The sequence below is a fragment of the Blennius ocellaris genome (genome assembly GCF_963422515.1).
Source record: "Blennius ocellaris genome assembly, chromosome: 21".
Lineage (NCBI taxonomy): Eukaryota > Metazoa > Chordata > Actinopteri > Blenniiformes > Blenniidae > Blennius > Blennius ocellaris.
Window position 1 is genome coordinate 14974197 of NC_137670.1, and position 27325 is coordinate 15001521.

Consider the following 27325-nt stretch of genomic DNA (forward strand, 5'->3'; position numbering starts at 1 on the left):
AAGGAAGTCGTCTGGAGTCCCCCCAAAAAAAGAAAAGCCCGTTGAGTTTCTTTTTGTGTGAGCCGGTAACATTTTACGCGCAGTTGCTCAGAGTCCAGTCGACCGTGCCGCTCACACCGGGGCAATATGGAGGCTCAGGCCATGGTCCTGCAGGTTGATTTGGTTTCCGTGGTAACTAGTGACGGTCATAGGCAGTGGCAGCAGTGGGAGGGGCGGAGCCTCTCGATGCGGCGCTATAATAATAAGGGGAACCTGAAAGTTAACAGAAGAACGAACCATTTGAAACAACAAATAGTTTTTTTATCATACAATTTTTTTTTTTTAATCATACAAATATTTTCACAGGATATAGAAGATTTAGAAGAACAACAAAAGCAGGATCCCCCTCCCCCAATATAATATAACATGCTAGCTGCCGCTACAAGAACACATGTAGCCTATATATATTTTATGTCAATTTGACCCTTTATTTTTTGAAGGCATTTGGAAACTCCGCAAGATGAGAATAATTCTTCATTTTTATCCATAAATAACTAGCTTGAGTCAAGCTAGTTCTGGCATTTTCATGTTTTCCTGGACGCCAACTTCAAATCTGTCACCATTCACGCAATGGTTGTCGAACGCCAAAATCAAGAGAAACTTTTCGTTTGAACAACGTGGCAAGAACAGGCTGCGAACACTCCCCTGCAATGGCTTTAATCTCAGCCGTGGAAGAGAGAACAAATCTCTCTGTTCCTGTACGGAGGACATAAAGACCTCGACTCGGACACACTTGTGGAAGTCACTGGTACACGGACTCTGTTAACACGGATCCATTGAACGGTGGAAGACTGACGCCGCTCCTTTGGCCAAAGCTCAACTGTATCGGTTTAACACTTAAATGCTGGATCCACGTCTCGGCTAAACTGCAAGTTTTATTTTGAAGGTTTCTTGATGACGGCCTCGTAAAGGCTGCCTGAGTTGGCGCTTTATGGCAGCGACACATAGAATTAAACTCCATAGGCTACATGCTGCCTTAAAAACATAGGATATGAATGATGTTCTATAATTTATTATATTTGTATCCAATCAAATATGTTGGGAAAGTTGCACAACTGACCAAATGCCAACATTTTAAATTGTTGATAGCATAAAAATGCTTCATATGACGTAGATACATAGCGTTTGTTTCAAAGCTTATTTATCTCTTAATACATATTTTCTTTCAAGCTTTTAAGTTGAGTTGTATTAAAATGGTGTCAGTGGGTTTGGTTGGCGTGAAGCAGGAAGAGAGGAGAAAGGAGCAAACTTCCCCGTTGAAAAAGAAACAATTGGTTTACTGTCAATAGTAAGACAGATGGGAGGCCATAACAGGGTTGATAGTATTTTTCACTTGTCAAGCCCTTTTTTGTCTTCTCTTGATTTCTCTCTTGTTTGAAAATCCGAGAGAGGAAATCCTGAAGTGTTACTCATTTAACGTCCTCTCTCGCACTACTTGGCTTCCAACGAAAAATGAAAAGCCTGTTCGTGGGGTGAGGGGTTTAGTAAACGGTCAATTAATCATTCTCATTAAAGTTTCCCACTCTCTACTCACTTAGTAATGCTGGGTTGCTGAATCGCCAGGCTTCATTGTAGGTTGTGTACTGCGGATGACTGTAGGGGTTCCCCGAAAACTCGCTCCCTGCAAAACAAAACAACAAATCAATTAGCATTTCAATGCGTCAAACCATTACCCTTTCACATTTCTCGTCATTCAAAACAGGATGCAATTTGAGAGTGGAAATGATAGTCATCGATGTGCGACCAGTCAAGCAAGTAATTTATTTCTTTTTCATTTCACTTAAGTTATGCAACACTGAACAATACAGGATGTGACACTGAAGGCGGCTTTCCCTGTCCCATTTATGGATATCTACCCATTCTTCTTCCCCCAGTATATTCCAAACCAGTCTAATAAATACAGAGTGGTAATAAACAGTTTCATGCATGCATTTTTGATATGCTGCAATAAATCCTGCAGCCTTTTCTTGGAGGAATTTTACCGTCTCCAATCCGAAGTCCCCTGTGCTGTGAGCTTCTTGCAGCAGAATTACACTGCAGGGGAAGTAACTTGGAGCATGTCAGTGAGCACTGCTGTTGGTTCAACATGTTTCTTTCTTTTATGAGACAATAAAGGCTAGATTTTATATGAAGCTGGTGAGGAATGGCTTTGCTTTAACAGTGTTTTGCGCCTGTCACTAAATCTCGGTGGTTGTGTGTAGGATGAGTCGGTTGTAACACAAAACCACAAGCCATGGGATTAAGGTCCTCATCTTTTGCCTCGTGCTACATGGGAGCAAATGGAAAGTAAAAGTATGTTTGACTTCACTTTTCTCTATCCACAGGATTTAACTGCTTTATTAGCTGAAAGCCAAGGGACGCTTCTGAATTTGGAGTTGCACGGTTCAATCAGGATCAACAAAATATAAAGTCTGTTTACATTCGCAAAATCTATTTTTAGACATTCAAAAAAGCTTGAGATCAAGCTGAGCTACTAAACAATTACTAACCACTTTAAAATATACAAAACAAGATATGCTTGGAGGATTTTAAATAAGAGTAGATTAAGAGAAAACCTGATTGAAAGAGCCAGTAAACTAATCACATGCTCGAAAGTGTACTGGTTTTTTTTGGGGGGGGGGGGGGTTTTGGCAACAAAATTTACTTTACTGTAACTAAAGCAGTCAAAAACAATGGAGAGAACTTAAAAAGGCGACGCCACTAAAGGATATGCTAATTTACAATGTGAGTGAACTGGCCCTTTAAGAAACTCACTAAACTTCTTCACAAGTTTCATTATAAGTGTATCCAAGTAGATTACATGAAGAGCCAAATAAAGATTTTGGAAAAGATGCTGTAAAATGTGAAGGCAGTTCTTTATAATCAAAGAAAAAAAAAGACATGCGAACGCAGCATTGACTCGACTTAGTTCCAAGTCTATGAGCTTTAATCACTTCAGAGCAAATTTCCATCTTTGTTTTTGATGGAAAATATGAGAAACTCATTGAGCTCAGCACCCCCCCCCCCAAAAAAAAGCTGCATATTTGCCCTGTTCCTAGCGGTGAAACACAAAGCCAACCTCCTCTGAGAGACGGCGATTTGAATATTTACCGGGCTCCCATGCCTCTGCCTTTTGACCCTTAACTGTTTGCTGTGAACCTGAACTGCAGGTTAAGTAGAGGAGGGGAGAGGGATGTGCTCTGGAGCGCAGAGGCTGGGGAGGGCGCTGGGCGCTGTTTATCGAGGCCGCCGAGAACGGCCACGCAGGGAGATAATGAGCCAATAAGGCCGAGAGGGAAGCAGGAAGGAAGAGCGAGCGAGTGTCCTCTCCCGTGTCTCTGATCACTTATTCAGCTTGTCTAATCCAATCATACACACACAGCTAATATAAGTGTGCGTGAGCCTTTTACTCTGCAGGTCAATATTCATCCCCTCTCTGCATAATTTGGCTCTCAGGTCCTTTTTCGCTCGCCTCCTCACATCCTACACATGTTCCTTCTGAGGCCGACGCCTGCTGCTAAATGGGTCTTAATGACGACGCCGGGCGCCGACGTCGTCACGAACTCACCAGGAACCATTCCAGCGAGCGTGGAGGTCGGGTAGCTGCCCTGGCCGGTAGGGGGAACGTGAGGGGGATACCCGGGTAAGGTTGTGTTGGCCATGTCCCGACCTGCAGAAACAAAACAGAGGAACAGAAACAAGCTGTCAAGAGGTCCCGTTAGTTCCATTTTTAACGGAAAACAACCCGTAGGTTTTTATTAATACGTTACTTGTTGAGATTATCAACAAATAAACTGTAATAAAACTAAACAATTTCAGTCAAATGGACATATCGCAATAATTGTTTGATCCAAGTTATTATTATTATTTTTTTGGCCAGCCCTGCTCTAGATGACCATCTCTGGTAAAATAGCCTCCAACCTGCATTGAATATGTTGTTTCTTCACCATGATAATGTTATGTTTGTTTATATTTGGTTCAGTTTTTTTATATATTAGCTTGAAAAAATATCTGGGAAATGAGTTTAAGATGATGAAGAACTGTAATAATATAATAATAAAGTGTGTATTGAGCTGGTTAAACATAGTGTAGTAAATCATAGTGAGTGCTACTGACCTATTTAGCTTGATGGATCTTTGATATAAACAATATTAATGTTATTTTTATCTTATCCACTTCTGATGTAAAAGTGATGAAAACCTTATTTATATGTCTTGTTTTTGTTAGTTCTTATATGTTTCACGTGTGAGCATTATTATATTGGCAGCATTCAAATCATGTCATTAGACGTTTAGAAATGCAGAAATGTAGTTTTTTTCTCATTTTTAAAATTAAACTTTTCTCCTGCTGTTACTTAGCCTGGCCATTGTCCAGTTTTTACCAGAAATATGCCATCTATTGAAAATAGCAGCTCATCACCACCACCCAGTCAGTCAAAAACCCAAAATTGTGTCTCAACCTGCGAAGATTGTTTTTCAAAAAATAAAAAAAATAAATATGTGGAAACCATCGGTCTGTCTCAACATCGACCAGGTGGAGTAAAAACGGCCTAAAAGCTGTTGTTATTCAAACGTCTGAACTCGAACGTTGCTGCACGTCCTCATTAATGGGTTCTAAATATGGCAGCCTCTGCCGAACCCCCATAAGGCTCCTCTCCTTTCTGTGGCGGCTGTAAAGGCAGAGCACACAGGCCTCTCTGCAGAGCGTCACCCGTCTGGCTGCAGATATTCAGCTCTGTAATTGAGAGTGACGGTTGGGCTGTGCTCGCTGGCCACGGGGACATTTGGACGACGGCACGTAACCCCAATCTGGGGTAAGAGAGGCCCCCGCTATATTGTCAGCTGTGAGGGCCACTTGGACTCGGAGGGAAAATTATCTCCCAACGGAGCTTTAATGAGGAACAGAGGGATGAAATGCACCATAACACCACGAGACAACAGTTGTCCGGAGATACAGAGCCTAACTTACAACTGCAAAAACAAAAAAAAACAGAAAAATGGTGATTCAAAACAATTGACGTTATCGTTGTAGCAGATTTAAAGAGAACCCATGAATGGATGTTGTTTACTCCCCTTCGGTTTTTAGAGTGGGGCCTTCACTAATAGAACACTTTATTACTTTGTGATTGTGCTTCTGGAGTGAACTCATTTGTAGCTGGTCAGGAATACAATTGTTCATGGAACTGCTTTTAATTTGGCCTCACAGTTAATTTTCTAACTTCATGGCTAGAAATTAGAATGTTGTCCCTCTTTGACATGTAAAGCATAAAACTGATCGAAAGCCATCTTATAATGCATGAAACAGCCCCAAATCTGTTACGATACTTTATGTTTAGCATTTAAAGAAGTGCATCATTTGGAATATAGAAAACAATGAAGCTCACTTCTGTAGTAGCGATGGCGGGATGGTTAGTACAAAACACAAGAGAATTGACTATAATTGTACAATATTACAAATAACCCTTTTCATTGAGACGTGAATGTGCATTTTGTGGAGAGGCATGAGAGCAGGCCTGGATGTGAGGAGGAGGAGGAGGAGGAGGAGGAGGAGGAGGAGGAGCCAGGTGAAAGGAGCAAGAGTTTTCCAATGCTCTTTCTAATGTAAAATTAAGGTATATGGGGGAAATATGTTTTCTAATAATAGCTAAATAGACGAGCACACAATAAATGTAAAAAACAATCAGCATTAACCATTTTGTAAGGTTTATATTTTCTATCAAATTTTTCAAATATTGTTCAATACAATCACCTTAATTACCCTCACGGCTTTAGTTACTGTGTTTGTGATATAAATTGCCATTACATTCATATTTTGTGCATATACTTTTTAAGATTTAGATCGATGTCTTATAGTGTATTTATTTTTAATCAGAAAATGAATGGTAGCTCACTGCTTCCACTTGCATTTAAAAAGAAATATTTAAAAAAATAATTTAACATGTTGGCTAGAACCGAGGAAGAGATTTGGTCCAAGTTAATAAACAACTGCAAACCTTTAAGCCATTAAAAGAAAAGATGAGAAACATCTCCCAATATGACAAATGAGTCTTAATGAAATGCATGAAACATTTTGTGTTTAAAAAAAAAATTGGCGTCTCATGTTAAACCACTGTTCCCTATTGTTGGCACGTCACAGCACTGACGGTCGTATTGTGTGAGGGCCTGGTGAGATTCGGTCAAAGCAGCGAAGCACCAAGTCTGCCGCGTTAAAGAGCTTCACAGAGAAGAGTGAGGTCATGTTGGACCTTTCATTTGTAATAAGAATTAGTTAGCCACAAGCCACTGCACATAAGTCAAAGGGAGCCGTGGGAGTACTGTAGGTGGGGGGTCGAGCAGGGCCGAGGCCATTGTGTGTGTGTGTGTGTGTGTGTGTGTGTGTGTGTGTGTGTGTGTGTGTGTGTGTGTGTGTGTGTGTGTGTGTGTGTGTGTGTGTGTGTGTAGACACTGGCAACTATTGTCTAACTGTCTCTGCAAACACAGAACCTATCTTTTCTTCATTATTATTGCAGCAGCTTCAGCTGTCTGGCTTATTTAATAAAAGTAAATACTCTTATCTCTCCATTACACCGTGCAGTGAAAAAGGAAGCGCACGTTCAACGCCATTACTGTACATTGTAAAGTTAATAGTAAAGTTAATATCCGATTTAATTTATTCAAAATACAGTGAAGAAAGCGGTGCAATTTCCATGAGGTGGATTTTACCCGAACTCTGATGAACCACTTACTTTTATACCACTTTTGATCCTACCGTGTGACGTGAACATGCTTTGACACGCAGCGTGGAGACAAGCTCATTTATGGCAGGATGGTCGTCAATATCAGTCGTGGGACCGATCCAGTGCTTCACATCAGCGCATCAATACTGTCAGCTTATTGAAAACTTCAATTCATTCTGAGCTCAAAAAGCATCAACGCGAGACACCTTTTGGAGTTTCTTCCCTCAGCGTTCGCCTCACAGCATGACTGTACGCCGCTCCGTCTTAAAAGCCTGCGGCCTGTTTTTGTATGTTCCAGGATGCAGTTGGAACCGGCTGCCAGCAGCTCTGTGACTGTTGCTTTATGTCCCCCTTTAAAGCCCTCTTTCAGAGGGGCGCCGGTTCGGAGAACTCTCTGTACAGCAATGATAGCCTCATTAGCTGCTTCCTAGCCTTTGTTGTTTTTACAACAGAGATGTGTGTCCAGATTCTCATTAAAAGATGGGCTGCTTTATATTGTCTGCTTCCTCTGACAGTCCCCTTAGATAGAACGCCAGAGAATCAAGCGATTTATTTTCTACTGCCCTCCTTTTCTCTCCCTGTGAAAATCAATTCAAAGATTTTTTTTTTTGGGGGGGGGGTCTTCTGTTACAAAAGCCTGTTGATTTCTGTCTAAATTTGAAAAGTGGCTGGAAACTGCTGATCTGCATTTTTGTTGTTGTTGGTTTGTGCAGAAAAATCTGACTTTAACAGACACTGTAATGTCATCATTCAAACACTACACTTGTTTAGTAATTTGAATTTCACACAATGGCGGGAAGCTTCATATGAATGTTGGACCAACAAGGCAACAATGTCAAAAATATGCATTGCTATCACTCGAACATCGGCTCAGTTTCTTAAAGCACAAAACAGAAAAAGCAGGGTGACCTTCTTCTTCTTCTTTTTTTTATTTGGCACACGAACAAAGTCATTTGTGAATGACTCTTTTGCTTGCAAGAGTATTAAATTTAGCATGACAGGGACACCTTCATGTTTGCTACAACAACAACCAAAAATCTTTGACCTCCATTTCCTGGGCTATATGCAGAATGGGGCAATTTATCACAAGCCAAAAAATCTCAGCACCCTAATTAATTACAACTAAGTAAAGAATGTTTGGAGAGCCAAATTGCTTTAATTCCCCAAACGCCGGCTGAAAGTCATTCATTATCAAATGTGTGCTCAAAGGTTAGTTTGCTTTTGTGAAGACGAAATAAGCATTAATTTCGGAGCCTGTGTCGTTGTCCCCCCCCCCCCCCCCACACCCCCCCGCAGGGGGAAGACACACCAGCAGTTTGTCATGAGGCCACACGTCACCAGTGGCAGGTTCACCGTCTGATCGTTGCTCGTTGCTCACTGGACAACGGCAGGCCTCGGTACTTTGTGTGTAGTTCACCCAGAGATCAGTCACTCACCTTAATTGAATCTTAAGTGTGTGTGTGTGTGTGTTTGGTGGATGGAGGTTTGTTTATAAGAACAACAGGAGAGGATAACAGCGGAGAAAAGAGGCTGCTTGAGGAGGAGAGGTGTCGTTGACACAGGGGCTTCAAGCCTTCGGAGGCATTCATTAACGGGCCCAGCGGGGAATAAGCGTAAAGAGTGTTCAGTATGCAGTCACTGGGTATAGATGTGTAAAACTCCCACTGAATGCTCAGGGGAATCCGCACAGCGCCTGAAGAGGGCCCTCAAGATGTCTGAAGGGCCATCGAGAAAACAGGTGGACTCTGACTAATTTCAGGAAATACAGAAAGTCTATAGAAATAGTGGACAATCGGCCGTATCGAGGCCATCTCTCCATTTATTTCTCAAAATACACCAAAAAGTTCTGAGCTCCTCCCTCTGCTTTTCAGAAATTCACCCACGGCTCACACTATTTGAATTTCAAGCAGTTTCGAATGAACAAGAATAAGAAGCACTTCAGATGAAATCCATCTCTCGGAGGGAATTCATCAAAGAAATTACTTCCCATATCAACAATAGAAATTACCTCACAATATGCAATTGTCCTATCCACATATTCATGGAACCCTTTGGTGTTTTTATGGGGTAAGAGGGACTATTTAGCAGGTAATACAGCATTAATGGGGAGGAAAGGGAGAGAAAAAAAGCGTTTTTAATGGAAGTGGCTTCTAGCCTCTGAATTTCGATGATGTGCACAATGCCCTTAAATCCCTTTCTTATTTGAGCCTGCTTTGCAGGTACTTTTGAGCCCTAATAGGATAAGCAGGGGACACAAAAGATTTCTATCTCTCAAGTCTTTCACTTCACTGAGAATCCCGATCTCTGGCAATGAGCACTTCATGAATCATTCATTTTTAATAGATTATGCAAATTTCCGGGGGCATAAAATCAACAAGATCAATAACTGCGGGCGTTTTAATTGCTGTTCGAAAAAAACATTTTAAGGATGAACATAATCTCCAGTTCTTTCCCCTCGTAAAGACACAATTAATTTGAAATTGGATCTGGGCCTAAATACTGCAGATAATTTACTACTTTTTGCACGGCTTAAAATTCCTCTGGTAAGCTTATCGCCGCCAAGTAAACTGTAATACTCAGCCATTAGAGAGAGACCACACACCTGAATATCACCTATTATCCAGACAGGCAGGCAGTGAGGGAAAACCAAGTAGAGGAGCCACTAACCAAATAGTAATTACCAAGTGGAAGTCAGAGCGATGTTTGTTCTATTAGTTTGACCTCTGCCCGCTTTATTTCTCTGTCTCCAGTGAGATCTTCCACCAAAGAAGGACATTGGGAAAACAAAACAAAACCAAAATAAAAACCACGTATTTACTAATACAAACAGCGCTCGTGTGCTTCTCGTGTGCAAACACAGATATGTATACAATCCCATCTTTCTTCCTCTCAATGTCTCTTTGCACCTGTAAAGCAATAAGGAGAGCCTTTTCTGCAGGGACCATCTAAAATATCCCAGGTGCAAACAAAGCCGCCTGCAGAACCAGGCCCTGCTTTCTGCAGGGGCCATCGGTGCACAAAGGACAAACACACACCTTTCTTCTCAGGAGGCCTGCCTTACAGGGGGAAATCTACCTCCCACATATTAATGAGAAAAGGCTTCCTTTCTTTTCTCATAAGGCTGCTCGGCTGTCATCTGAAAAGGAGGCTGCTGCAATTTTCAATCACCCTGTCCCACCCCCACGCAGAACTCATTGCCTTTGATAGCCGCTGCATAATTATATGAATTTTAATAAAAGCTCTGTGTATTAATCTCGGGGCCCCCGACAGTCATCGTAAACTTTCAGTAAACTTAACCTTCTTCTTGGTAATAACACTGCAACAACGAAACAATATTTCAATTAGCCAGGCAGTCATTAAGTGTGACAGGGAGAGGAGACAACAAGGGGGTGGGGGTGAGAAGGAGAGAGAGAGGAAGAGAGGGAGAGGGAGAGAGAGAGAGAGAGGAGGGTGAAATAAATGATCATGGTGTTAGAGTTAGGCGGCAGAAATGCCAGAGCGTATTTACCGAGGCACATTACTCGTGCTCTGAGACACACAAACTGTCTCCTGGTGAACAAATCGCAGGAGCAACACAGCAGCCAGCCAGCAAGCAGCCAGTCCTGCACGGTGGCTGTTTGTGTGTGTGTGTGTGTGTGTGTGTGTGTGTGTGTGTGTGTGTGTGTGTGTGTGTGTGTGTGTGTGTGTGTGTGTGTGTGTGTGTGTGTGTGTGTGTCTCCTTCCTTCTCTTCCTCCAAGACCTTGCTCTGATACACAGTCATAGTTCTGATGTGCTGACACCCAAAGGTCCTTGTCCAGCGGTGACTGAACAGCTCTCATCCCCTCCCAATCTCTCTTATCACCCTGCTTGCTCAGCAAAAAAAAAAAAAAAAAAAAAAAATGGACGTAGTACAGCTGCTCAGCTTTCATCAAACCACCGCGCCACCTTTTCAGCTCAGAGTGAAATGGTATTAAAAAAGTCTTCACACTTAACTTTTTGGTTTGCCTTTATTGTCACACAGTTCATTTTGTCTCGGTCAATTGCACAAGAATATTTAGCACGGCCGTTCTTTTTTTTTTCTTCTTTTTTTTTTTTTACATCGATCCAAACCCCTCAGCTGAAGCTGTGGCTCTGCAGCGTAAAGGCGAACTGTACGGCACTTGATCTTACCTACAGGGTAGCTTTGCGACACGCTGGGGCCCAGGTCTGGATTGGCGCTAGAGGATAAACTGGGCTTGACTTCGTCCAAGCTGGAATTCAGGGCAGGGAGCGAGTACTCATTAGCCTGGGAAAAGGACAGTTGAATCATTACACAACCAAACAATACCTAGATGGAAATCCTCCTTTCTCCTCCTCCATTAAGCGCTGCACACAAGGCCTGTGCGAAGTATAAATTTGTATGAGAGTATTGTGTGTGTGTGTGTGTGTGTGTGTGTGTGTGTGTGTGTGTGTGTGTGTGTGTGTGTGTGTGTGTGTGTGTGTGTGTGTGTGTGTGTGTGTGTGTGTGTGTGTGTTGCCTGGTGGCAGTTCAAGCATATCATGAATGTATTTTGGTATTGTCTGAGAGGAAGTGGGATTTTGAGATGAGTGAAAAGCCAAGGCGTCAGCTGGCCCTTTGTGCTTGACTGCAGTCGTACCCCTGATCAGCCAAGGGAGAAAGCAGTTCTGCTTTGTTACAAACACACCATGTGGCCCTGTTTGAGAAACACCATTCACTATTTCTTCTTCTTTTTTTTTTTTTTTTTGGCGCTTTTTGCTTTTAATTTGACGTCTAAACCACCTTTAAATTTCATTAACATTCATCCGTGTATAGAATTGCGTGTACAACTTACACATTTTGTCACCTCGAAAACCATTCAGGCTTTTCTTCTGGTTTGTATTCACATGTTAGCTTAGAGGTCTACTTTGCGAAAGTCACAAAGAAGAACATACTTTTTTTTTTTTTTTTGAGCTCGAGCAGTATTAGCTTCAGCAAGTCAACACTTGTATATCCAAATGTACCTGAATAACTTAGTTTAATGGGGGTCATTGACAACTTGCTTCCCCCCCTAGTACATCTATTTGTTGATAATAGGTTTGGGGCATGATATTGTATGATAGCAACGTAAGATACCCCAATTTATGAGAGTACCGTTGTAAAAATGTAATTCCAAAGCAGGAGTGACACAAATGTAGTTGAAAACGAGAAAATTCGCATATTTTAGAATTTATTTTCATTAAAAAATTGCAATCGTATCTGCTTATTTCCATTTCACTGTGAATTTCTTTCCAAGATGTCTTTTCAGAACATTCAGACTATGTTGTAAGTGAGAGTGTATATTTGTGAGTGTGGCTTTTAGGTAGCTTGTCCTGAGCCAACCTCAGTATCGGTCAAATCAGGTTAGTGTGTGGCACTGCACTGCACTAAATATCCTCAAAATAGTGAAAATAAACAATTAAAATTTAGCAGATGCATCTTTGAAAATACAGATTAAACAAAACTTTAGTGTATTTTGTTCAAACTCAATCATTTAAAAAGAGAAAAAGATCTTTTTCCAACTTTCTTTTTCATTGTCATGTTCACTTCTTGTTTATATTCGTAAAGACACTGCCGGCAGATGTTAGCGGGTTTTCTGTTTTTAATGAGATGAGACTTCCGGAGTCTGAGTGTTGACAATGTTTGTCCATGGTTGGATGTGAGTGGCTCAGTGGGCCGCGCTCCCACAGGGGGACGCCTGTGACCCCACTCTTGTCTGCCACTATCACAGATAAACTCTAATTGTCTGCTACAACTGTTCACTGGCACAATGTCGGATGTTTTCCTCTATTCTCGCAGGCTTCAGACGCCAAACAGACGTTTTATCATGCAGATAAAGGGCAGGAGGGGGAAAGCTGAAAAGATAGGTCTGAAAGGGATGACCAAATGGCTAGCAGAAGTGTGGGAGGGGTGAATCCATTGAGTTTTGCATCTCCAGAATGGGTTTTTAATGCCTCTCTACAGCACCCAGACACTGGCTAATAGGGCCACATTTTCCCTTCGAAAAAAAAAAAAAAAAAAAAACATTAATCGGCTATGAAAGGGAAAGTTCTCTGATTAATATTGCATTATATTAAAGGTGAATTTTCTGGACTGTTTCTGGCCTCCTTTCTTTTTTTCTTACTTGCTCTATCCCACCTGCCCCCCCCCTAATTTTTTTTTATTCTAACCCCTTTTCCCCCTGCCTTTTAATACTCTCCCTGACGCTCTTTGTGATTGCAAGTCATTTCCAATTCGTTTTGGTATTGATCTTCCAGTAGAAATCAGTTTTGTAATTAGCTGCAAATTAGGCCCTCTTCTGGAGGTGAGGCCTGTCCCACTGATTTATCACCTGCGTAATTCGCCCCGATTGGAGAGAAATTAAAATGAACTCAATTAGGTGACTGCTTTTGCTTTATGGGTCCGACTTGTAGTTTGGTGGGAGAAATTAATAGTCTCTTGTTGTTTAATAGTATAATGAAAGTAAATAAAGGTTATCCATTGTAATAAGCTCTGAGCTTTTAATAAGCGGTGCTTTCTGGCTGTCGTTTTGGTGTGGGGGTGGCTGTTTTCCCCGAATGCCTCTTAATTTTTGAAATGAGGATGGATGGCTAGTGCGGTTTCAATATCAGGAGTCAGAACGGATGGAAGGTGTTTGTTATGAAATCTATTTCATGAAGGCATGTTGCAACAAAAGGCCGACTTTGGAGACAGGCGTTACACATAGAAAGATTTTGCCCAATTGGAAAATGAACAGCACTGGTTGAATAACATGGCCAGAATGAAGAAAAATCTAGGTATCGATTAATTTCATGTTGCTTTACTGTTATTCTCAATTACAGGGGGTACAAGGAATGTGTTTTTCATCACAAAATCAATAACGTGTGGGAGTTTTCCTGGTGATCCCTGCAGCATTATACATGCTGGGACTGTAATCCAGTGCTTGGCCGTCTCAAGACGTGTGTTTAATTAGCTTCTGTTTCCGTATATGGTTTGGGAATATTTGTGACAGCAGGAGTTGTTGTTTTTTTTTGTATATGATGAGGAAAAAAAAACAAAACAAAAAGCAGAGGCGGAGTGTTGTGAGGCTACTAACCTGTTCTGGTTTAATATGCTCCGATGTTGGGAAGACGTCAGGGTACGAAGGGCGCTCAAAGACCCGGTCCAACGCTTCCAGCTGCTGCTGGGTGAAGGCATCTGCCCTCAGGTGTTTCCGTAAACTCTCCACACTACCCTGAGAATCACTGTTTGGGCCAGAACCATCTGAACCATCTACAAGAAGAAAGAGCAACATTCGAGACACTTGTCCTCGGAAGCTGGCCTTCACTTCAAGCTATGCACTTTATATTCTCCTCATGGTTTTTTTTTTTTTTTTTTTTTCTTCCTGCACCACCACTGTGGGGGACCTGAGGAGGACAGAATGCAGTTTTTCTGCACCTTCTGGCTGTGGCGAGCCAGTGGCTACATCACACAGCGTTTCCCTGCTCCCCTCCTCCCCCACAACAGCATTAACACCATCATGATCTGAAAGCCCTCTGGTAATTGATGGATTACCGTCACTTGCAAATATATACATGTTGTGGCGAGCGTGTGTACTAATGAAAGCAGCGGCTAGTCCATTACAGCGCCTATTCATTCCACCCAGAGGATTTTCTTTCTTCCCCTCTTCTTTCTCTTCAACCCAAAAAGCTCTGCTGATGTTCACTGAGCAGGTTTAAAAAAAAAAAAAAAACACAATTTCCCTTTTTACAATTCAATACTGCTTTCATTCTCTGTGGTTCCATTTGGAGGAAGCGACGGAGGACAAGAGGCTGAATAAAATCGTACAGTCTAGTTCAATCATCCTGCTCTCCAAACACAGGGAATTCTCTCCCGACTCCTGACCTGATTACTCGACTGTTGGGAGAAGGATGTCTTAGCTTTTTTCTGTTGTTACTTGTGTGCAACGCTTTTAACACCTTTACAGTCCATCCTTCCACAGCTAGCCCCCCCCCCCCTCCTCCTCCTCCTCCTCCTCCTCCTTCCCTCCATCCCTTCCCTCCCTCCCTCGGCTCCTCAGCCCCTCTCCATTACTCCACCTCTCCTGCTTGCAGTGGCTGTGTCTGTAGGTCTCCTCCCCGGATCCCAGAAAGCTTCAGCTCCCTTACAAATCTGTCATTCTAAATTTGCGGCAGATTATGTTCTCCCCTCAGTGGGAGAGTGGTGATATATGATATGCAAGGCCGCTATTGATTGCCTGATCTGGTGGCAAGAGGGAGCTGAAATGAACTTGAAATGAACATCATGCCTCAACTCATTGTGCGTATAATACTCTACTTAATCCCACATTTTTCTCTGCCATGGAATTCAATTGATCAATCATGTCTGTGTGATAGTACCATTTGGGAGGGTTATTGCCATTCTATTCTGCTGCTTGACCTTTTTTCACAGGCTGAGGCCAGAGGATGAACCCGACTCTCCCAAAGAAGGGCTGAAGGAGCTATAAAAGACAGTGTGAGCAGGTGTGTGCGTGCGTGCGTGTGTGTGTAAGCTGAAATTGTGCTGATAGTTGCAAATATGTCACATTGTGTAATAAGTACTACAAATTTTACATTTATAAGAGCGCGAGATAGATAGATAGCTAGAGAGCCTCATAGTATCATTAATTACGTTGAAACTGACCGAGCAAAAACAATCACAACATGACTCATTTCTGCAAGCGCGTGGAATTGCTAATTATTTTTATTTACATTCACTCTTGCCGGATTATTGATGGCAGTAAATGAGGGAATCTGTTGACGTACACCACCGACGAACGTTGGCATGATTGTCACACGTGAGAGTGAGATGACAAAAATGTAAACTATTCCTGCCATTTCCCGTGTTCGCATGCTTAATATAAAGCCACAATCTCCTGACTGTTAGCTGGAGCTTTGCAGTCAGCCAGGCTCTTTTCAGTTAAAATGCCCAGGTGATCTCCATATTGCTGACAATTAATAAAAGCCGACTTGCATAAAAAAACAACAAGTCAATTTGTATATTTCCCAAACTGTCATATTAATCCTTGAAGATTATAACACAACAGCTAAAACAGAAAGTGAATGTGAATTACGGATTAATGTTTTCCCACAGCAACAGTTTGACACATTCAGGTGAATATTCAGCACACGCGGTCAAAGCCCCCCACCTTCGACTGCTGCCACATGTCACTTTATCAAACTCAATTGTTCACTTTGCTACCAAAGCAAATGGAGTCATTAATTACTCTCCATCAGCCAACCCGAGCCACAACACCTGATCAATACCCCCCCCCACACACACACACACACACACACACACACACCATATTTGTCATTCTCCACTGAGGAATACACTTCCCACACACAAGGCAAACCATCCTGGGTCAACCTACACACTTTTCCTCCTCACTACTGACTCTCCGCCGACAAATTGGCAGCAGTTGGTGATGAAGACGACGATATTCAGGCTCTTTATAAGGCCATGTGATTATCATTCCTCAAGTGTTGCATTACATGTATGCATCCACAAATACTTTCTGGGGAAATGTTTTCATACATTGTTTAAATTGTTGCTTCCATTTAGGTTAAAAACACAAAACCCTTTATACTGTATGGAGTCAACTGTTTGCTTGTGGTTTTCAACAATTTGTGTATTTTAACCTCATTTATAGAAATATTGTAACCATAACAACAAAGGTCATCAAGCTCAACAAGGTCATTATCTGAATTATCCTCAATTCAATTCACGGTGTCCACCGTTGGTCACTCGTTTCATTGGTTTGACAAAAGATGTCTGACTGATTATTAACTGAAAGTTACTTGAAGCAGTCTTCCGGCTTCCCCAAGGTGTCTGAAAGCACTTATCACCACAAAAGGAAGTCAAGCCCAATATTGGGATACATCCTAAACTGCTCATTATGCAGCAGCGACGATAATCTCTGACCACTGTGGCTTTGTTGGTGCGTTACATGCTTGTCCTGCTCCGTGGTGGTTTTATTGATCATGGCTGGCACCGAGTGTATTCATCTTGACATCACTCTGTATTAACACTCTGGTAACGAGGGAGCAGCCTCCATCAGATCAGATAACCAGCTCTATAAAGCAGACTCCTCTCTGCGGGTTTGGCACCCAGAGGTCACGACCCCAAGCGGGGGGGCATTCGCCAACGCAACTCCGGGATGTCTGACGGAGTGTCCGCCAAACAAAAACACAACAGTCGTCATGAATGAGGCTTAGAAAGCTGGCACAGAAATGAAAAAAAGGGAATGTAAAAAGAGGTTTGAGTTGTTAAGTCCTTGTTAGAGGCCGAGGAAGTTGAATTGGCACCTTGAGGTCATGAAACCCCCCCCCCCCCCCACCCTTCACATGAATGAGCTTCCTCCCCACCCCGTACTCCCACCCAGTCTGCTCCTTGTTTAAATAACATGTCAACATACATACACTCTTGCTCCCTAAACACATTGTTGTGTATTTCCCAACAATACACCTCCATAATTTCCCGCCTGATTCAATTCTCGGCTAAATGAAATCAAATTAAAACTCATTTGCATCAAATTGGATGAACTCAGCTGCATTTTGGTTTTTTAATTGAATGTTTTGATTATGTAAACATAAATGAAATATTGTCTTTGGAGTGTAATATGCTTGTACTGCATCACCAGATATATGTGTTGAACAGGAACGGACGATAAATTGCTAAGCAGGTTGAGTGAAACTATCGATTATCCAAATTATTAACAAGTTTGTTGACTGCATAATCAAAATAAACCACTTTTTTTTTTTTCTATTTCCCTGCATTTCTCAGTTTGTCATAGGATATAGTTTCAGCAATTTTTTCGAGACAGCTGTGGATCAGTTGTTCAAGTGGGTCATAATTCCAAGTGGTTTTGATCCCTTATCACACCTTTTACGCATGTCAAATTGTTTTGAGCAGGAAACGGAATCCCAAGTTTCCCAATGATCTGCGAGCACTGATTGGCAACCATCCCCATTGGTGTGTGAGTGAATGGGTGAACGTGATTGATCACGAGCAGCAAAATACCCCATGCAACACAAAGCAATCGGCCATTTCTGAATGCACATCACACAATTTATGGAAAAAACAAGCAGCCCATGCAAAAATACAGTCAGTCTTTAAGCATATATAGAGCTGGAAGAGGTTTTCGGTATTCTCGCTTAATGATGGCCTTTCATTTGTCACTTGTTTCTCGGCTTTTAAGTCTTTATTAATCTAATCTAATCAAAGCGGAGCTCGCACTTAGGTACTGACATTTTGCTGCACTCTTGAGTTCCTGTGTTGATTCTTCCTCTCCCCCCCAAAACAGATGCTGATACACAGAGCAGGGTGTGACGGCGGCCCGCTCCATCACTCATCTCCATCCACACGCATCGGTTCAGTCCTCATGACACTCAGAGACGAGAAATAATTAATTCAACAGCTACTGAAGCACAGAATCACATCCATTCTGACTGCCACTGGCTATTGTTGTTGGCTTTTGAAATATATGATGATCATCTTATCATGAAATTTCTCTCTTGGTATTTCTCTCATAAATCAAAAAGAAAGCCTGACACATACACACACACAGAAGAGAAAAGAAAGCTTTATGAAAGGCTGAAAATAAGAATCATCAACTGGTCTGATTGTGCAATTTGTGCGTTGCTCTAAAAGGATGTGTGATACGACTTTTAAGAGAGCAGACACACTTGGTGGACACTGCATGTTATCAGCAGTGACTCAAACTGGCTGCTCATGCAGTACTTCACCGACAACTCAAGCAGAAACATACATGGAAACAAATTTGTCATTAAAGATTTAAATAAAGTATTTATTTCCGTGTTGAAGGGGCTGCTCAAGCTTTTCCTTTGTCTTTTCTGAGACCCTCAGTGTCAGAGGCAGTGGGGGTGGTGGGGTTGGGGATGCAGGGGTGAAACCGGCCAGTGGGGTACTTGGATGTTAATCTGTGAGGTAATAGCTTTTCTCTGCAGAATTGCAAATTCTAATATATGTCAATTTGTAAAACGCGCGGGCAGCCGTGGTCACCAAAGACACCATCTCCAGGGTTCTCTCTTTGCCCCCCCCACCCCCTCGCTCACCCCCCCCCCCCCCCCCCCCCCCCACACTTTGTCCGTCTGCAACAATGGCTGCCAAGTGTAACATGCTACTTTTAATTTGCAATAACACGTGACAATAGCAGATTAATGGCTCTTATGACACCTGTGTCCCTGAAGCTCCTCTTGCCGAGACCCAGTGTACATAACGTGTGTCACACTACATTATCTCTACATCCCTCCTGTAATGGGGGGGACCCTTTTTTAAGGGCACCGCTGACTTGGAAACTTAGGAGCTGTCTGCCTGCTTGGCAGAGCGCCACAGCTACTGCCTAAAACAAATACTCTGGCCCACACAGCCAATCCATTTCAGCGGGGCTTGTGTCGCCCACATTGCTTCCCCCCTCCCCTAACCCTTCCCCTCCTTTCCTTCTCTCATTTTTTGTTCATGTTTTCAACCCATGATAATGACTGCTTGTGCCATAATAATCATGAGGCTTACCAAGTTAAATAGGGCTCAGGAAAGCTACTGTGCTGTGAGGAAATTTAATCCAAGCATTAACCGACTATAGACTACAGCCTACTGAGCAAGGCAAAAATATGTCTTAATGGCAAACAACGTGAAGAGAAATCTACTGGGAAAGCAGAAACGGCAATGAAACGCTAAAGACACGGCGAAAATATCCATTTTGGTTCAAAGCTGGGAAATACTGAGGTCAAGTGGGGTCTTGTTGCGTTAGAGAAATCAGCTGGCTTACATTCATAGAATTAGATTGTTACTATACAATAGTGTCTTTCTCAGGCCAAATGAAATTAATGAACTCAACTAATGAAAACGGTGGATAGCAGCTACAGCTTGTGATTGGAAATGTACTCTCAAATAGGCTCAATATATTGCTGTGAGCTGATGTGTAGGTGACGCAGCTTCATGATCAGTTCTCCAATTCAAATAGTGACATGTTTTTTTGTCTTCATACAATGACAAAAAAAAAAAAAAAAAAGGCACAGAGACCGTAACCTGATTACAGCCGAGACCCTAATTTAGAGGACGCGTCGAGTTACAAGGAGCAAAATCCCTAAATTGTGGTGTTTTTGTTTGGTGAAGTGCACTTTAAGAGAAGACGGCAACAGGACAATTGTGTCTACAGGGCAACATCGTATGTAATATACTATTCTTACAAACTGTGTCTTGCGGCAAGACATTGCTTTTGCAGCCGCATGTGTGTGGCCAAGGCCTGAGGTTTATGTTTTGGAAAGATAAAGTATCCGTGACCCCGTGGTTCCAGGTAGGCACCAGCTGGCCATTGAGAGAGTATATAAGAACCAGAGCCCCCCCACCCCCCGCACCCCACGTCACTCTCAGTACAGATTCTAGCCTGACACGCACACGCACACGCACACGCACACACACACACGCGCAGCTTTCTACTCTTTCATCGTAATGCTGGCCGAACACCTAAATCACAGAAATGGCAGCACATCAGGGGAATCATTTGAGACTGAATAGCCATAGAAACATGGCGCTGTCACTTGGAAGACCTCCACAAAACAGGCCGGCTCTCCTTCTCACACACGCATACCTTTTTCCTCTCCATGCCCTTTAATACCTCTTTGCCCTTCAGTAGCAATCTGCATAGAAATGTGTGCATTCTATCATTCAGTGACTAGACATTACACCCTGGCTAATATGAGAGGTCCTCGAACGACTGAAAATGAACCCTTGAAAATACCAGACGTTTGCATTATGCCTCCGCGATTGCATCTCTTACAGGGAAAGACTTGATTATGTCATTTGCCATGTCCACGTCATGCTGGTTTTTATATCTTTGCCAGGAAATCTACCTCTGACAGGTCATTAGTCATCCCTCCCTCCCCGCTCGCACATAAAACATCAATTCCACTCAATATCCCGCAAACCCCGGCGCTTCTCAACAAACGCCAGAACAAAGAAGACGCTATGTAAACTGCTGCCGTGCTCTGATTAGCTCCCATTCCAAAGCACCGCAGAAATAAGGCACTCATTCCCCACCCTGTTTGAGATAACTGCCCCTTTTCAGCAGCCACATCATCCCTCCACACCCGCACACGTCTTGTAACACGAGTGCATCTGTTTAGCTATTCTCATCAGCTTCTTATGTAGTGACATTAAGGAAGCCTATTGCTTACAGAACCAATAATCTATATCGCCTCAGGCCCCCTTACATCCACTAACCTACGACTTCGGCAGCAAAAGTGGAGCCACTTTTGTTGGGGGAGAAAAAAAAAAAAAAGGAAAGCCCTCCACAGAGCTATAGCGCCTTTCTTGACTGACCTGGGTGGTTGGCTACATCATCTTGACATGTAATTATCTAAAGCCCTTTAATCACTTCCATAAAGATTAATTGCAGGAGACAACAGCGGAGGTCGTGTCTTCAAATCAAAAGACTCCTTGGCAGGTTGACACAGCAGTGTAACAGAGTTCAGACTTAGGTGTTTTATAAGGGTCATCTACTGGAACTGAAGCAGGTTTTAATGCTGTAATTGCAAGTTCAGCAAAGAGGGTTTTTATAGCAGAAAGCTGCAAAGGACTCTTTTTTTTTATAATTTTTTTTTTTTTTACTTTTAGCTCTTTGGATATATTTTTTTTTTCCTTCTTAAAACAGGAAACTCTCTTACCTTCGTCTCTTTTCCTTTTTTCACCATTGGATCGTGGAATACCCAGAATGCCATTGATAGAGTAGGATCCTGCGGGGTCGTTGGAGGCGCTGGTTACAGGTGGAGAAGCTGTGCTTGGTACTGGGAGAAAGACAAGAAGCAAAAGAAGAAGAAAAAAAAGGTCAGCATACATATGAACAATCACAGCATGCTTGTATTGTACGTGCTGATGTGGTGTTGACGCTGTTGTAATACCGATGGTGTGGCCTGGCGTCGACAGAGATGTCCCATCCGGAGACGGGTGGAAAGGCTGTTGGACTTTTGTTCGGATGATCCTGAGGAACAAAGGAAAGAGCAAGTGTCACACAATTTATTTTCTATGATCCGCTCCTGCGTCCTGACGATTTCCCCAAACTTTCCCCTTGAGTCGAGTTGCCACAGCAGCCACAATAGTGCCGGATTAAGATATCAAACTAACTCATCGGCGGGGAGGGGACGTGGCCAGTGGTTCTACCTTTAAGGTGAGGTCTGGGAAAGAAAAAAAAAAAAAAAAAAGTCTTCATTGCACTTTTGGTCTGAGTGATCTTGCAAACAAAGCATGAAATCACATCAATTCACCTCAATGATCAGCTTCACTGACTCTACCTGGCCCGCACTAATCAGCTCCCTCTCCCCCGCCATCCCTTCCTCTCTCACCCCCCCCCCCCCCCCCCCCCCCCACCCCCCTGCTATGGACAGGGGTTTCACCGGGGCTGATCTCAGCCCTGTAGCACCGCTTTGCTTCCCGGATCAAACATCTCTGTGGGACCAGCGGCCCCCATGTGCCAGTGCGGATGAGGTTATATTGATCGGGGCTTGGGGAGAAAAAGTTGGGGATTAGTCACACGGGCAAACAGATGCAAATAGAAAGCTATAAATTATATGTGACAGGAAAGCAATAGTTCCTTATTGCCTTGCACAAGCTTACGCCAGCATTAGATTCCTTTAATCTGAATGGCACTTGGGGAGAAAGGGAGCTGTCACAATAATTTGTAAACTTTAAAACTATTCATCATGTGTGCCACCGGCGCCATTTAAGAGCACATGAAAAGGAATTCAGTTGAGCACTGTGCAACCTTTTTTTTTTTCCCCCAAAACTGTCCTCAGTCTGTATATTTTATTTCATCTACAATATTTACACACTCAGATTTGCAATGTTGAACCTAAGATCCTTCTCTTTGATTTCTGTCAACAATATCGCAGGAAAACAAACATCAGGTGTTTTAGGTTGTCAAAGTTACTGTAGGAGCCAGAAGGCTTTGTAGAAATAAATCCAACACTGTCACAAATAAACAACAACACAAGAAAACGCCCCTCGGAGGCAAAGCTACCTAACAACAAGCTTTCCCAGAAAGCGCATATTGATGAATTTTTTTCACTTCTCCCCATAACAGTTATTCGACCCCGTGACTTGTGTGTGCTGCATAAATCCAAAGACTTTATTTGGTATCCATGTTCCTGATATTGAATAAGCAATTTGGGAGAATGAATTAATGACCTGGCTGTTGCTGAAAATCCCCTGAAGAGATATTAAAATTGCTTTACTTCTGAATCAATAATATCGAGCGCCATTGAGGACCTTTTTTTTTTTTTTTTTTTTTTTTTAATGTCTGGCAGCAAGGTAGCGTTACTTGTTGGTGGTGGTGGCCCTGTCGCGTACAACAACACTGTCTCTGTAGCATTTAATAATGCATGCAGGGGGAAAGGTGTTTAAATTGAGCATCCTCTTTTGTCAACAGTCCTGAGGTCAGACTGTCTGGCACACAAACCCACAACTGGCCCCAGTCAGAATCATCCAGCTGGAAAAGACTTTGACTCCAGCGTTTCATTTTTTTTCCCCCCCCTGGGTCTTAACTGGGGAAAACCTTGTTTAAGCACCTTGAAGAAAACTTTCCTTGTCATTCGAATCACGAATGAAATAAATAAATCCCTGTTTGTACTGATTCTTTGAAAAACCTGCAATTGATTGTGCCAAAGATTGAATCATGAAGGAGATTCTCATTGATTTCGGTGCACTGTGTCTTTAGAAAGTCAAACCTATTGAAATATTTAGGCAGAACAAAGTCAAAACAAATGCTTGTGTGGTTGCATTGACGTGAACGCTTCCGTGTGTGTGTGTGTGTGTGTGTGTGTGTGTGTGTGTGTGTGTGCTGAGACTGACACTGAACTCTTCTTCTGTTTCCAAAAAAAAGGGAAAATATTCAGTATTAAGCCATAATAGAAATTCAAAGTAGCTCTCATATTTGGCTGATAGAATTACAGCTCTTTGTATTCACAATTTAATTTCCCACATAAACAAAGACACATAAGGCTCCCCCACACCGCTTCCCTCCAAAATAGAAAGCCTTAATTGGAATTGAAAAACTTTATAAGGCCCTTTTAATGATATTAATGTACATTTTGAATTTATCACATACATGTGTCTGAGCCCTCCTTAAATGGGGCTTTTTAAGCAGCCACGAAGCATGAAATGAATTTTCTTCAGCCTTTTCTCTATTTAAAAGATGTCTTGTGTGGAGCTGTCCATGCTCTCCCATCAGCTCATTAAAATGTAATGCTGATGCTGGCTCTATGGAACAGTGCCTCTTAACCAAAGTTCATCACCAGGGATCTCTGGTGGTGTGGGGGGTGAGGTGGAAGTGGGGGGCGTCCTGGATCCTCCTGAAGCTGCCATTCTCAAGCTATGGCATTGTTAGCAATTTTCTCTGAAGAGAAAACTGAAAAGTTTGGCATTAAAAATCTAATGACGCTGAAAGAGGCGTTTAGATGTCGCAATTATTGGAGAAATGTAGTTTTTGCACTACGATAACAGTTAATTTCCATCAAGGATAATGCGTGGTCTGATTACGTTTTTAGGTTGGCGTGATAACATCTTGCAGGAGGAGCCATGCAGCGTGGTCCTCTCTCTGTGCAGCAACCTCCAGCACATTAGATGTGCTAAAGAAAATTGGCCTGCTTTATAGCGCCACGGGATCTGGTCACCGAATATTGATCGGTTTTCATCTCGACAGATTCACTCAGTCCTGGATGTACTGCTGATTGTTGAGGGAGTTTGGTCTGAAAGATTGAATTGCACCTCTGAGACCGCAGGCAGCCTCGGCGTGCTGGCCTGCGCAAAGTTGCTCAAACAATATTCCGCTGTGGTGGGTGGTGGATGGTGGATGGTGGATGGTGGGTGGTGGGTGGTGGATGGGTGGATGGTGGATGGTGGATGGTGGGTGGTGGATGGGTGGATGGGTGGATGGGTGGCGCGCCTCAGCAGAGATACAATGTGATGAATGATTTTCAATTTGCGCCCTGCCGGCCCTCTTCATTACAGTGTTTACATCCGGCAACTAAACCACCCTGGCACCAAGAAACAAACAGATTCTACTGAATTGCGCGTCTTTTTTTTTTTTTTTTTTTTTCAGACCTCCTATTGCGCATTTGCTTTCCTACCTGTTAATGGATGAGACGCTGGGAACCGTGTCGTTGTCACAGACGCCCTCCGCCAGCAGCCTGTCCCTGATCTCCCACGCAAACATGGTTGGGTTTTGTCTCTTGTAGTCCGCGATTTTTTCCACCACCTTCGGCGTGGCCACTTTGGGTTTGGAGCCACCAATCACTCCTGGTTTGATGCTGCCAGTTTCGTAGTATCTGCAAAGATTATATCTTTAAATGAAACAATGACAGCGTGTAATATTCAATAGTAATACGCTTTGAGATCATGGAGTTGATGGCATTATATATCTATATTTATCTATCTATATTTATTAAAAAAAATTTGGGGCATGCAAAACTTTTTCAAGCAAACATTTAACATGACAGTTTTATTATTACGCATTTGTGCGCGAACGGGTTTTGTCAAGAGTGTAGGAAATGCAACAACTCGTTATAACACATTTTAATGGAACAAATGTCATTTACATTAGATCAACCACGCCACGAAAAAGAATCAACTCTTTCGAGGTGAGGTTTTACGTCCCTTCTGTCGGGGTCGCCGGCGAGCTGTTCGCCTACCTGCCCAGGATCTTGCTGACGCAGCCGTGGCTGACCCGGAGCTGTCTGGAGATGTCGCAGGGCCGGACGCCCTGGTGGGCCAGCTCCACTATCCGCTGCCTGACCACGTCCGGGAGGGGTCTGCCGTTCACAAACACCCCGCCGAGCTGGTTCACACCTCCGTGCCCTACGTGGGATACAACAGCAGCACACACAGACGTAACATTACATAAGGTCGTAGAGAGGCAGTGAGCTGCAGGTGAGTCACTTCTTCCTACTTTCTCTCTTCCTTTTTTTTTTTTTTTTTTTAAATTATAGAAAACAAATATTTTAAAACTGCTTAGATGAGGACATCTGAGATCACTTTCATCTCATTAAATTACTATTTGATATTCAATAGCAACTATGTATTCTCATTTTTTAATTAAAAAAACACTGATGTAATGCATTTAATGCATTACACCCTCCTGTATCTGCATACATAAAAAAAATTCAAAATGATTTTTAAAATTGCATTTCTTTTCTTTTTTGTGCTTTATGTTATTGTGAAAATTATTTACAATAATAATTAAGCGCCATGCTATTTATTCCGTGTTTCCTTGGACACGTAACACATACATTCAAAAAAATGAAAATCTATTTCCACTCATTAACCAAAATAATTAAAGACAGCTAATAAAGGGGTTGCAAAAACCATGGTCACAAAATTAAATGTGGCCAGAACACAGCAAACCGACTGATCAGAAGTGAACAATTACTATTATTATTTAGAATTTAGAATTTTTTGGATTTTCTTATTTTCATGAAATTAAAATAAATATTGCACACGAAAACAAACATGTTCTGCGTGGTGCAACTGTTTGCTTTTGATTTTTTGATTTTAAAATCAAACCATTTGTGCTCAATTGTTCGCTTTTAATGAAAAATATAATTAAAATATCTTTATTAATATCTATTTTTGAACATAAAATGTAAGTACTGCTTTACGTTCAAGACTTAAGCACATAAATATTTACCTCATGCATTAATACATTTCATAACATATAAATATATATTTTTGTTGGTTACGTTTAGCTCTTTGAAAGTCAACTAAAACAACCGAGCAGCATATTTGTATTGAGTCTCTTGTAGATATTCTAAATTATTATTATCGTTAAATTACCTGTAACGTGTGAATTTATGAGAGCACAATAAAGTTCATCAGAATCCAAAACAAACGGGATATTTTCCCCAACAAAACCCTCGACTCCTGTTATTAAGTTACAAACTATTTAATTTCCCTGCATGTTAATTTTAAATAATTGAAGGAGCTCTGATCACTCGTATTACAGATTATTTTGGAGACGAAGGCGCGATGAATTATTCACACACGTTCACCACGCGAACCACACTCCATGTGGACTTCACATGGACTTGGAGAGCTCGTTGTTTGTTAGATGATTTGAATAATAGATGTGTAAATAATGTGGCCCTGGCTTATTAAGGCCTGGGCGTCCGTGCGAAGCTGCGCGGGAAGCTGCCGGGGTGACACACGTGTAAATCGCAGGAGTTTACCTGCTCGCGCACCTTCTTTGTTTACAAGTTTTAATTTCTGCACATGGCTGCCGAGTTGCACCTGATCGCTTGGATTTCATATTTAAGGAGCATGTAAACACGCTTGTGTTTCTGCATTCGGTATCGTATTAAAATGCGGGTTTATTTACACTGTTTTCATTCCGGTCGTGGCAGTGCCACTTTTAAACGCACAGCGGATGACGTGTGCGCGCAAAAGTAACCGGTGCATTCGCCGCGTGTGCTGTAATAATATATATCCCCCTAGTATTATTGCGTGCAAAAGCTGCGGTGTGGGAGAAGCTGGGGTTGTGCTACTTACGGTGCATCGCGGTGAACGGGTCTGCTTTGCAGTGAATATCCAT

General features: G+C 42.3%; 1 protein-coding gene across 4 annotated transcripts; it reads right to left on the reverse strand.

The window, feature by feature from the left end:
• Positions 1–111: 111 nt before the first annotated feature.
• Positions 112–27325, reverse strand: pax2b (paired box 2b; the record flags this gene model as incomplete). 4 transcript variants are annotated; one of them, XM_080517772.1, is made up of 10 exons in its annotated part: positions 112–233; positions 1574–1660; positions 3587–3688; positions 10884–10998; positions 13805–13980; positions 21414–21533; positions 21648–21727; positions 24870–25067; positions 25431–25596; positions 27283–27325. In XM_080517772.1, the coding sequence occupies 10 exons, from the start codon at positions 27323–27325 to the stop codon at positions 112–114; spliced, it is 1209 nt and encodes a 402-aa protein (XP_080373898.1). The 4 variants fall into 4 exon arrangements, with proteins under 4 accessions (XP_080373898.1, XP_080373896.1, XP_080373899.1 ...); XM_080517770.1 differs by having other exon boundaries at positions 13805–14041; positions 21406–21533; XM_080517773.1 differs by having other exon boundaries at positions 176–252.